Source organism: Chenopodium quinoa, unplaced genomic scaffold (assembly GCF_001683475.1).
Source record: "Chenopodium quinoa cultivar QQ74 unplaced genomic scaffold, ASM168347v1, whole genome shotgun sequence".
Lineage (NCBI taxonomy): Eukaryota > Viridiplantae > Streptophyta > Magnoliopsida > Caryophyllales > Amaranthaceae > Chenopodium > Chenopodium quinoa.
Genome location: NW_018742951.1, coordinates 2326036 through 2338337, shown reverse-complemented (window position 1 = coordinate 2338337; position 12302 = coordinate 2326036). Strand labels below are relative to the sequence as shown.

Sequence of the window (12302 nt, the reverse complement as noted above, 5' to 3'; positions counted from 1 at the left end):
GGTGGTCGACAGTGGTGGCCGGTGGTGATCGGCGGTGGGGGGTGGTGGTGGAGGCTGGTGGTTGAGGTTGGTGGGTGAGGGTAGTGTGTAGGGGCAGATTTTGGACAGGAAGAGGTGCTGGCTGCTGGGGATGCAGTCCAGTAGAAAGACGCTGCCTCAGGCAGCGTTTTATTATGTAACATAAAACGCTGCCTCACGCAGCGTTTTATGGTATACATACATTTGTTAGAATTTTTTTACAAAATACATACAAAAAAGTCAAGTACCATAAAACGTTGTTTGAGACAGCGTTTTATGTATTGGATTTTTTTTAAAAAAAAACTCTAGGTATAAAACGCTGTCCGAGACAGCGTTCCCCCTATAAATTTAGTTTGGGAAATACTTTTGCCACGAGTCTAGTTTGCAAAATAATTGGCCAATTTGGCTTAATTTGGTAAAATATTCCATACCCCGTACCGTAGCATCAAGTGTGGTAAGCATATACCAAACTCGAAAACCGTTAGTTACGCTTACGCATACACCAGAAACATCCACCACCCCTCCTCTCCTTTTTTTTTTCCAGTCTTTCATTACATCAGCAAACCAACAACAACAACTCTGTTTTGTCACGCATTTTCTCTCTCTTCCTACAACAATGGAGAATGGCGTAGTAACCGCCGATCAATCATCGTCGTCTTCAGCGGTGATATTCATGGGAACAGGTTGCTCAAGTGCTGTACCAAATGCAATGTGCTTGATCCAACCTTCTGATCCTCCTTGCTCCGTTTGTTCTCAGTCTTTGCTCATTCCTCCCGATCAAAACCCTAATTATCGGTACATTTCTCGTTTTTCTTGCTCTATTTTGTCTTCTTCTTTCAACTTTGCTTGATTCTTAGTCATTCCTTTTGCGTTTTTTTAGGTAATAGATCTGCGTTAGTTCGTTGTATTTTTGTTTGATTTTTACTATTTTTAATTGTGGTAGTGATTTCATTGAAGCTGATAGTTTACGCCATTTTCAGATCACTGTTAAATTATGTATTTGGCGTTTGATCTCGCTGTGATATGGAATTATGGAGTGTGATAGTATTTTCATAATGTGCATGATTAGTTAGAGGCCTTGATATTTTAAAGTATAAACAGTTGAATGTGGATTTGTCTTGGATAAAGGTTTTAATCACTATATTATTAGTTGTGCGAAACTTTTACGGTCTGTTGGTAGGAGTTAATAAATGGTGGTAGTGGTAATGATTTTATATACTGAGTAATTATATACAAGTATGTTTTTTTGAAGGAGTTCTTCCTTAAATAACTCTTTTGTTTCCTAAATTTTCATTACCATTGATTATTGTTTTAAAGGTGGTGGTAATTGAAATTTAAGAAGAAAAACCTTTATTTGGGGATGGAGTTTCATTACCATAACATTACCATTTCTAAGATATATGACCACTTACCAAATGGATTATTCAGGCATCTCGGAATATAAGTTTTTTAATGATAACATAATTTTCTCGGGGCATTGTTGCTAGGAGTAGTGAAGGTCATAACATATACGTAGTATGTTTTACTAATAGCCAACATTTACATTGAAATTATTGCTTTTGGATAGTACAAGCTGAGTTGAATTAATAACTTAGGTTTAAGTGATAAGCGATAACGTCTTTTGTGTAAGTATGTTTCCATTAACTTCTGAATCTAGAGAAATTTATACCTTCCTGTTATATGTAATAATGATGCAACTAATGACATATTCACAGGTGATAGTTTACTGGTAAGATGGATTGAGTGATTGACTAGATACATGACCATGATGGCCCCTAGTGAAGAGTATCAGTTTAGTCTTCTTTGGAACTAAGAGCTATATGCTTTTTCTTTTTAAATAATCATGTGGTTGTTGAGGATATATTTTCTCAAGAAGTTATATATTTGGGCAATTAGAGGATTTAGAGCTTATTATGATTCATGGTGGTGGGTTGAGACTTGAGACAATGGTAATAGAAACTTAGTGCTAGGAAAGCGTAGCATTTGTGGATCACTTGTAGTTATAATGTGATGTCTTAGGGACTATTTACTATTTTTGTCTCTCATTGATGGTAATTAGTTGTTAGTTGGAACTTGGAAGAGAGATGGATAGAGTGACTTTAGAAGTTTTTGTAGTTAGGTAAGTAAATAATTAGTTATGGGTGTTCTTTTCCTGCAGGGTGACAAGTAGAGGAAAGTAATGGGATCAATAGGCATTAGTCTGTTGTCTATCTTTGTTAACTCAATCGATTAAAATAGATGTTTTTGCTATGGAAATTGTCATAAGATTATGAGTATGGAAATGCATGATTTCTAATGGGCATTTTAATTTGATGGAATTTGCTGGAGTTGCAATGTTCTTTTTCTCTCCTTTGACAAAGATATGTATAATAAAAGACTTATACATAGGAAGAGGGGAGGGGGAAGTGTACTAGCTCATGCCTTGTTCGTTTACTTTAAACAGCTGCAAAGATTTAAAATTTTCAGAACTTAATGATTTCTCCACTGCTACTAGCTATAAGAATTAAAGATAAGTGGCATTCTTCACCTCCTTGCTCTTTTGGACCTCCTTTATCATCCCTTTTCTAATTATTATCCATATCACTGAAGTTGTCATTAGCCTTTTGTCATTTCTTCCTCTCTCCATAAACTGTAAGTGTAAGAAATGAAAGCTTATTCTTATGGCTGGACTTCTCGTTATTGTAAAAAATTGACAATAAACCATCATGAGTATAACGTTATCTTCTTGGTATTACACCCTGGAGTCATTTTTGAAGATTAAAGTAATCGCTAAGGTATATTAAGGCATGGTATTTAATTTTACTTGTATCCGATTTCCAGGGGCAATACATCTCTCCTTATTGACTATTGTCAGAACGTTGGTGAGCATAGTTATATCCTGATTGATATTGGCAAGACATTCCGAGAGGCAGTTCTTCGGTGGTTCACCTTCCACAAAATTCCACGGGTTGATTCTGTGAGTTTTTACTCTTGAATCTTGAAATTATTGATATGCTTACTGTAAATCATATGAATCTTGTACAGAATTCTTAAAATTTCAAAAGAAGTCTTTCTCTTGTTATCTTGGGTGTCTCTAAATCTTGTCTTTTTTTGTTTTATTCTTCCATTGTTATTTAATTTGTTTGGTTTTTTGGGAATGAATGGGAGCTTTCTGGTTAAGATGTGGCTAAGATTTTGATGGATTTTTATATGCTGTAGAAAAAAAGAGGAACAGAAATTACATCTGATGGAAACCTGCAAAGGTTAATGGCATGTTTAACAAATTGCATCAAATAGAACTATAAAAATTTGAGCTTATACCCTGATTCAGTAGATTGTTTCCTGCACTATTCACTACCAAATTACTCTAGAAATATTTGGAGCTACATTCCAACCTTATAACTGCCAGGAATTATAATTTAATGTCATTATCCTATTTGCTGAAATCTAAGAGGTCAGTATTGAATCAACTGCAGATAATTCTGACGCATGAGCATGCCGATGCAATTCTTGGTCTGGATGACATACGAGCTGTGCAGCCATTTAGTCCCACAAATGATATTAGCCCGACTCCAATTTACCTCACCCAGGATTCTATGAATAGGTATGGAGTTTTCCTAAGTGCCATGATGAATATTCTAATGGATCTATTCACTTCCAAAGCTGTAGCTGTCTATGCCTCTTCTATTTTGGTGATCTCCCCTACTCCAATTTAATCTCTTGGTTGCATTAGGGCTTTCTATCTAGATATGTGGCCTAGATAGTAAGACTACTCTCAAAAGGCTCTTCTGCTCTACATTTCTGATTTTTGATTGTGGAATTTTACTATAGTACATGAGGTGGGATGTTATTTTGCCATCATTATTCCCTTTTTTTTTTTTTTGAAGAATGCCACCATTGTTCCTTATTCTCAATCTCTTCTCTTCATTAGAACGGAACTGCTACCTATCAGCTTTGAATTTCTGGTTTTTGTTAATCGAGTGACTGATATAAAGTTGCACTGGATACTTAATATACTTTAAGGATGCCCTGGAAGTATATATGCAAACTCAAGTGTCTTGCATGTGAAAGAAGGTTAGGTCTGGGAAGCTAGATCGGAGGTTTTTTTTTTTTTTTTTTTTTTTTTTCTCTGCTTGCTTTGGTTGACCTTTGGGTGACTTCCTGTAACTATGTACTCCATTCTTATTTCATAATTAGAATCACACAAATTATTAAGGGATGAAGACAACTTGACAAGTACACATGAATATGGAAGGCAGCACTTCTTTCTCATGCCAAAAATTCCTCTAAATCTGAACCTTAACCCTCATTATTAATTTTGTATTGTTCAGGGATGTGTTCAATCTTGTTTTTAATCCTATCCACTATCAATTTTGTTACTACTTGGGGTGTCAAGTTATAATGGTGATTGCTTAACTTGTGTATGTAAAGTTACATCCTCTAGATTTTTTTTATTATACTGTAATTGTACTGTGTTGTATACTCTTATCATACCAAACTGAGATTGTTTCTTGTTATCTTGACATTTGACAGATGCAATGCTTAGTCAGATTGAATCAAATTCTAATACACTGCTGCTCAGCCTGATAATCACCTTTTTGGTTGTTTCCTGTGACAGTGTGGCTGTAAAATTCCCTTACCTGGTTCAGAAAAAACTCAAAGAAGGCCAGGAGATAAGACGAGTTTCTCAGCTTGACTGGAATATAATTGAGACTGATCATGAGAAACCTTTTTTTGCATCGGGCCTGCAATTTGCCCCCTTACCAGTAACTTGCTTCAATCAATCTCTTCTCCTTTATGCATTTAACTACTACTACTTTCTACTGATTATTTCAATTGATGTAGGTGATGCATGGTGAAGATTATGTTTCATTAGGATTTCTTTTTGGTCAGAAGTGCGAAGTAGCTTACATATCAGATGTCTCACGTTTCATCCCAAGCACAGAGGCTCGTGAGTACTCTTTTTCCCTTTGATTTAAATGCATCAATACACCTGATAGAGTATATAAACCAATCCTTGGTTTCAACCATTAGCTTAAGTTTTTGGTTGTATACTTGTATTGGTCCTTTAACATGGTATCAGAGCCAACGTGACACAAAGGTCACGAGTTCGAATCTCATCCACCTCCTCCTTTCAAAGTGGAATAACAAGCGTTGGGCATGGAGGGGCCAATGTTGCATCCACACTTCAAGCCCAACGGGCTCTCATGTGAGGGGGCGTGATAGAGTATAAAACCAATCCTGGGCTTCAACCATTAGCTTAAGCTTTTGTTTGAATTAGTCCTTTAACAACACCTCACAATGACATATATAATCTTTCATTTCTTTATCTGAACTGAGCAAATATGTGTGTTATGACTGTTAACACTTAGATTCATTGAACTTTTGTCATCTTTTTCTTGTCCACTTTTAACAGCTGTCGTGACTTTACACTATAGGCCCTATGAAAGTGAATTTAGACATTGGTTTTTGAATAAGCTAATATGAAGAGTGTTTGAAAGCTGAAACAGCCCACTTACTTTTGAGTTTTGACAAACCTGAATGCCAACTGGAAAAGGATGGATTGTGCTGATTGCTGCATTGGACTATGAATAATTTAGTGTGTCTTAGTTTGGTTTTGCAAGATCCACTACTTGCATTAACCTGTAAGTTGATTTAATGGAAATTGAGATTAAACTATGGTAATCTTTTATTTTAAAAGTGTAGAGCATGACATGATTTCTGAGGCACAGTATCTGTATTACTAAATTCATTTAATTCTGAAAACAAGAGGTTTGATTCTGAAAACAAGAGGTAATCCTTAGTTATTTTGGTTCATTTATATGTGAAACCTCTCTATTCCTTGTTAATTTGTGCTTCTTGTACTCTGTTATGTTATTCCCTAAAGAAATGTCTTAATCAAAACTATATGGCATATTGATTGTGTACGTGTCTTTATGATTAGTAGTAAGAGGACAAAATATATGTACCAATAAATTGGCTCTTTCTTCTTGATATTCTCTGTAGCACTATGTGCACGCATTGAAATTAATGACTCAATTTCAGATAAATCGCAACTGTAGTCTAGACTCATAATTTAAATAAAATTGTACTGTGGGAACGATAACCAAAGAAGGGATATCATAATACGAAGTGTAAAGTATAGTTAGTGGGGTTATATAATTGCTAGTGGGAGATTGAAACTATAAACAGTTAATTCAAGTGGGGTTAATGAGAGAAACTAATTTGTAGGAAGGGCTAGAGGGAGGAAGAAATAACAATATATTAGTGGCTCCTTACGTAGTACTAAAGAAGGAAGTGTTGTTATTAATGAAAAAAACAAATGAAAATGGGTTTTGCAATTAATCAGAAATGAAAGGTGTACTTTATTCCCAAGCATGAGGTTGAAATTCTATGGTTCTCTTTGAATACCTGTTTTTGTCATGCATCACAATTTGTGTGGATTTGGTTGACCAGTATGGATTGTTTTGGTTTTTAAATTGAAACTTGCTCATTTGGCAGTTATTTCAAAAAGTGGCGGTGGTCAGTTGGACCTTCTTATCTTGGATACCCTTTACAAGGTTAGTATGAATCAAATTTGTTTGGAATTTCATTACTCGCTGTGATGGAGATGCTTTATAGATAGCTGTAGGCGAGAGTCTGATTACCAAAGTTGAACGAGCATCTATTAAATGATTTTCTTTTAAATATTGCCATTTTTTTTTATTGAGAAATAGCGGATCATGCAATACTGAAATGCGCATATGAATTGTGTTACTTCATCCCTCCCTAATTATACATCACACTTGCCAAGATTCCTTAAATGGATGTCCCAAAAAAGAGTTACACTTTTGCCTTTAAAGGTGAAAATTTTCTTATTGCGTTCCCAGACTTTTTCTTTCTTTCTATTTTATCTCTCTATCTACTATGTATTAATCTCTGTGCCATACTCAAGTGTGAAATTTGAAACAAGTTACTTCTTGCAAATCATCATTTACTTACTATAGAGGTAAGATAAATGAGTAACCACCCCACCCCCCCCCCCCCAATCAGAAGGGAAAAGCATCTTGATGCAACAAGTAGATCTGAATAAAAAAAAGATGTAAAAAGACAACAGCCTAGAGGAAAGCACCACTGAGGTGACCCAACTGAGCAAAATAGCAAACGCCTTGGAACAACTTGAAACTATTTTTGAAATAGCAAAATGGTTTTGGGCAATTCAAATGTATTCATAAGTGCGTGGAATGAAAATCAGGTGGGACTGGAAAATGGCCGTAGGAAAGGGTTGGGTAAAATTTTAGAGCACTACTGAAATCTGACAAAGAAGCCTCATATATTCAAGAACCAACCACTAACAACGTCAAGAACAGTGCAACACATGTCAGCCTGAAATTTTAGTATAATTAGACTACCAAAACATGGCTAGATTGAAATCTAAAGCAGAACTGGATTCAAGTCGAAATTCTTGTAAAGTCTAAAAGAAGGGTAAGGCTATGGATGAAAAATTTCCTATATGAAGATAGTAGTTAAAGATAAAATTAACGCAAGGGGAACAAATCTACTTTGTTTATGAAGTATAGAAAAAGGTAAATCTGAAGTAAAAGTGGAAGGAGATGCAAGGCAAGGACACCATTGAGATCTTCATGAGTTTGCTACTCTTTTATCATGTATCTGGATTCTGGAGATCTTTCTACCTCTTAGCATTCTGTTGCAGTTTGTACATTTTCCGGTGTGATTGGAAAGACATAAGTTTCTCCTTTTATATGTTTTGACAAAGGAATAGTTGGGTGGAGGTTTTTGTGTCTTAGTAGTTCATGATATATTTTGAACATGTATAGTGATACTCTGACTTTCTTATGCGTAAGATTACTTCTTGCTTTTGCTTTGTTGTCCTATCCATTCTTTCTGCTTTACAAATTATCAACTGTAAGAATAATTAGAAGAGCATAATTCGACCTAAGCTATTTCAAGCAACTATTTGTGAATGCAATGGCATTTTTCTATGATTTTAACCTTTTTTCTTTACTCTGTTCACGCTCTTATATCTGATCAATCAATTGATTTGGACAGCATTGAAAAAAGTTGATAAAACTAGTCTTATTGTACTTTTTGCAGTCTTTCAGCCTTTTAGGTCATGCCATGAGCAAAAACTTATGTTATTGTAAAAATTATGAAATTACAATTTCATACAATTAATTTCTGAAAATTTTAACATAATCATTTGTAGATTAATTTTTTTTTTTTTTTTTTTTTTTTTCAATTTTCAAATATTATCAACTTTGAAATCTGAAGATAGCAGCCCTTTTTTTTTTAAAGCGGGGGAGGGGTGTTTTAGAGAAAATTTTGGTTTTTTTTCCTCAGAACATGCTGGTTAGTGTTATGAACCTGAAGAAATGGGGAAATAGTGTTACGAATAAGTGTATAACTTGTGCAGAGTGGGAGCTGAATTTGACAGGACTTTTGTTCTCAATGCCTGTCTTTTCTCCCTTTGATAAGCATTATATGACCCGTTTGGTAGGTGCTAAGGTAATATATAACACAATGAATTTGTATGTAATCTTATAAATAACTTTTTTGTGTCCAATAGTAATGGAACTTTGTCTTTAAACGACCAAATGTTTTTTTTTTTTTTTTTTTTTTTTTTTTTGTAAATATTCATTGCCAATCTGTACCACCTCTAAAGTCGCAATGGAAATTTATGAGAGCGATATTTGAGGTGGACTACCTTTACCATGGTCATGGACATTGCATTTCTATTGAAATTACATATATGAACTATCATTACAACCAGTTTATACCACCTGCCAATGGACCACTAGTTGAAGGAATTAAATTAGCTGTGATCCAGCATCTTCTTTTTTGTTTATTACCTCCGGTTCGTATTATATGCAACTTTGGTGTATTATTTGTGAGATATAAAAAATTCCAAAGGTGCATATAATATGAACCGAAGAACACTGACCCCGGGGGGATGGGGGGCGAAATGTTAACAATTTTTATATGGTTCAAATAGCAAATCTGATCATTATCAGACTCTAGTTTTGAATCATATTATGACATAATTGATACCCAAGTGCAAGTAAATGAGAGAAACAAAGTTTTTCAAGGCTGGAACTTTGTGGTGCTTGGTGCTTGTTTGATGTGTATCAAGGGAAGACACAGGTCCTACCATGATTCTTCCAGATCACATGAGCTCCAATCTGGCGATTGGGGAATATGTTATGGGTCTGAGTCTTTATTTTCTCTGCAGTCATGTACTAACTCAAGCCTGGGTTTGGTCGGCTTAGAGGGCCTTACCTAATTTAAAGATGAATAAATAGTTTAAAATATATAAGTGGAAACTGAGATGACAAAAGTACTCTCAAGATGGTCTAGGACTCTGCTGGTAAACACATAATATGTGGTTTTCTCATGGCTATACAACATGGTACAAGATTGTGGGAAACATGTTCTGAAGTCGCATGCCAGACCACTGATTATGTTAATAAATACTTCCTCCGTTTGTTTTTAGCTGACACGTTTTGACTTTGGCACTATTCACACATTCTCCTTTGACCTTTTATGATTTATACTCCCTTTGTCCCCAAATGATCTACCCTTATTCCATTTTAGGTGGTACTAAATGATGTACCCATTTCTTTTTTACCATTTATGGGTATCATGAAATTGCCCTTTTACTATTTATACTACTAAGGCATACAGAGGTAATAGCATTAATTACTACTTTTACTACTCTTGTCTTTATCCCCAAAAGCCAACAAGCAAGCTAATAGTGCCAAGCCAACAGCTCCTGCTCTGTTCTGCTACTGTTGTTGCTGTTGCATGTTGTTGTGGTGCGCTTCTCCTCTTTTCTGTCTCTGTCTTCTGCTGTACGTATGGAGCAATGGTGGTGGTGGTTGATTCATTGTAATCATTTGGGGACGGAGGGAGTATATAATAAGAAATATAGTCGTGTGGGGTCTTGTTAGATTCTCCTCGATTTATAATTTCAAAATGTCAAGTTTCTATGATATTTGCTGAACAATAATTAAATTATAATCGTTGAATTTGTGTATTGGCAAGCATGATTAAACAAACATGTTTACTAAAAACAAATAGAGGAAGTAAGTCAATATATAAAGTTTATCACTGTATGATAAAGGTAAACTTTAGAAGTGTATACATGTATCTGACTCAACTATTTTCCAACTTTGATTTGCAGAATGGGTCTCATAATACTCACTTTTGCTTCCCTCAGGTAACCTACCTGTAGAATCCAACAATATGTTATGTGATCTTGGTTTTGTGCTATGTGATTTGACTAAAGTTGCCTTGGTTATCTTTAGACTCTTGATGCAGTGAAGAGAATCTGTCCAAAGCGTGCTCTGTTGATTGGAATGACTCATGAATTTGATCACCATAGTGATAATGCCTATCTTGCTGAATGGTCAGAAAGGTAGTGGACTGCTATTCACTACTGTTCAAGTTCTCAACTGGGATACGATTTAGATAAAATGGTTGCAACTTCCATTCTTAGAATTTCATTCTTTTATAAGGTCATTGTATGAGCATAACCATTCATATTTTTTTTGCACTGAGATCTATTGTGAACGTCTTATATTCCTTTTTCTTAACTTGATTAATATGCTATCTGTTTTGGACTCTGATTTTGTTTACTTATACATATTTGTTGAATTTGTTTTTGATAAATTCTTAAGACTATTAATTTGATTTCATCACTCTTATTCAGGGAGGGAATTCAGGTTCAACTAGCTCATGATGGTCTAAGAATCCCTATAGATCTTTGACAACGTGAGATCTATAAGCAAGCCCCATACTCTCATGGTGAATCTTATCAGCGAACACCATCTAACTGGTTGTTTCTTGACAATATATGTGCAGGATGTTATATTTCTAGAGGAGTACTGAGTTTAGCTGTTTGGTTAACAATGCAGGTATTGGTTTTTTTTTTTCTTGACAAAGTTCTACCTCTCATAAACTGAATAAGTTGCCATTTTTGCATGCAAAAAAATTCTCCTTGCCCCCTCGATAAGTTATTACTTCTTATGTCCAACCAAAAAGTTTATGCACCTCTCATAAATTGCACATTGCCTATGAATTGCAACTTCATGAAGTACAACCCTTCTGATGTGCAACATCATGGAAAGGCAATTTTTGTGCATGCTACTAAATTACTTCCAAATTTTTAAAGCAGTGTTGTAAATGGTATTATTGCAGAACAGGTCCAACTATACTTGCTTCTTATCTTCTTCAGTGGGCGAGCAGACATACCGTTCATACAGGTTATAGATTTTGGCTATTCTAATTATCACATCAAAGGCTTGAACTTAAGCTGACATAATACATTGCACATATGGAGATAGACTCTCAAGCTTTTGATGGTGGTATTAACTGATTCCTTTCCTCCTGACCATTCGTTTCAAGAGAGAATCAAAAGCTTGTGGGCTAATTGACTTTGCGCTAGTCATGTATGCCTGATGTTGCCCAAAGATTGTGGGCTTAAGTATATACTATATTCAAGTTTTCCCCATTTGTTGATGTGATAACTTCTAGCAGGATAATACAACTCCAAATCACTTATCACATGCTTTTCTTAAAATCAACTCATAGACCAAAAAAATAAAAGGGTAAATTGCTGGCTCTGAAATTATACTTGTATACTCCTTAAATAAACTTCATTATTTTGTTCGCAGTTCTTCCTAGCACATTTGTCTTCTTTTTCCTCCATTACACTTTCAATTATGTTACCCCCTTTACATTCAATGATTGTTGTTAAATCTTTAATTTTGATCCTAATACAATAAAGTATTGAAAGTATTCAAGCTTTCAAGAATGAAATGTAAATTACTATTTGGAGCGGTTATCTCTAATATCTAATACAAAAGTGAAGTGGGGAGAGATGGTGCCCAAGTATCACAACCTTATTTGCGCTGATCATGCAAATATATCATAGAGTAAAAACAAAAAAAATAAAAAAAGATAAAGGCAAATTGCTCAAATCTATCTTTCCTTCTATAAATCACAACATAAACAAGAAGTTTTTTTTTTGTTGAGAAAAATATGAATAACAAATTTAATTACAAATTTTTTTTTATAAATCTATCTATACTCTAGATTCACAACAGCTTAGAAAATAAATTAAGTAGAGATCAGGCGATAAATGAATTTAAAGTTGTAAATAAGTTTGTAAAGAGTATTATTTTCTAACTTTAATCTATCTCACTGTTGTGTGCAATATTAAATAAAAAGTTTAATTGGGTTTTAAATCGATAGGTAAAGCTCAGCACAAAAAAGGAACGACGAAGGTGAAATTCATACTTCTTATT

General features: G+C 34.7%; 1 protein-coding gene across 2 annotated transcripts; it reads left to right on the top strand.

Annotated features, from left to right (window-relative positions):
- Window positions 1–508: 508 nt before the first annotated feature.
- LOC110728507 (putative hydrolase C777.06c) lies at window positions 509–11678 on the top strand. Of its 2 annotated transcripts, none has more exons than XM_021908144.1 (11): window positions 509–813; window positions 2839–2974; window positions 3474–3601; window positions 4616–4763; window positions 4843–4948; window positions 6499–6557; window positions 10178–10213; window positions 10302–10411; window positions 10706–10767; window positions 10858–10910; window positions 11199–11678. In XM_021908144.1, the coding sequence occupies exons 1-9, from the start codon at window positions 635–637 to the stop codon at window positions 10761–10763; spliced, it is 960 nt and encodes a 319-aa protein (XP_021763836.1). In that variant the 5' UTR covers window positions 509–634; the 3' UTR covers window positions 10764–10767; window positions 10858–10910; window positions 11199–11678. The 2 variants fall into 2 exon arrangements, with proteins under 2 accessions (XP_021763836.1, XP_021763835.1); XM_021908143.1 differs by having other exon boundaries at window positions 11194–11678.
- The last annotated feature ends 624 nt before the right edge of the window (window positions 11679–12302 follow it).

What these genes read in the sequence shown, in the direction of transcription:
- LOC110728507 (XM_021908144.1), top strand. Translation starts at nt 635, where the DNA reads ATGGAGAATGGCGTAGTAACCGCCGATCAATCATCGTCGTCTTCAGCG. An exon ending in AAATTCCACGGGTTGATTCT is followed by an intron (nt 2,975 to 3,473) that starts GTGAGTTTTTAC and finishes AATCAACTGCAG; the next exon opens with ATAATTCTGACGCATGAGCA. An exon ending in TGCAATTTGCCCCCTTACCA is followed by an intron (nt 4,764 to 4,842) that starts GTAACTTGCTTC and finishes CAATTGATGTAG; the next exon opens with GTGATGCATGGTGAAGATTA.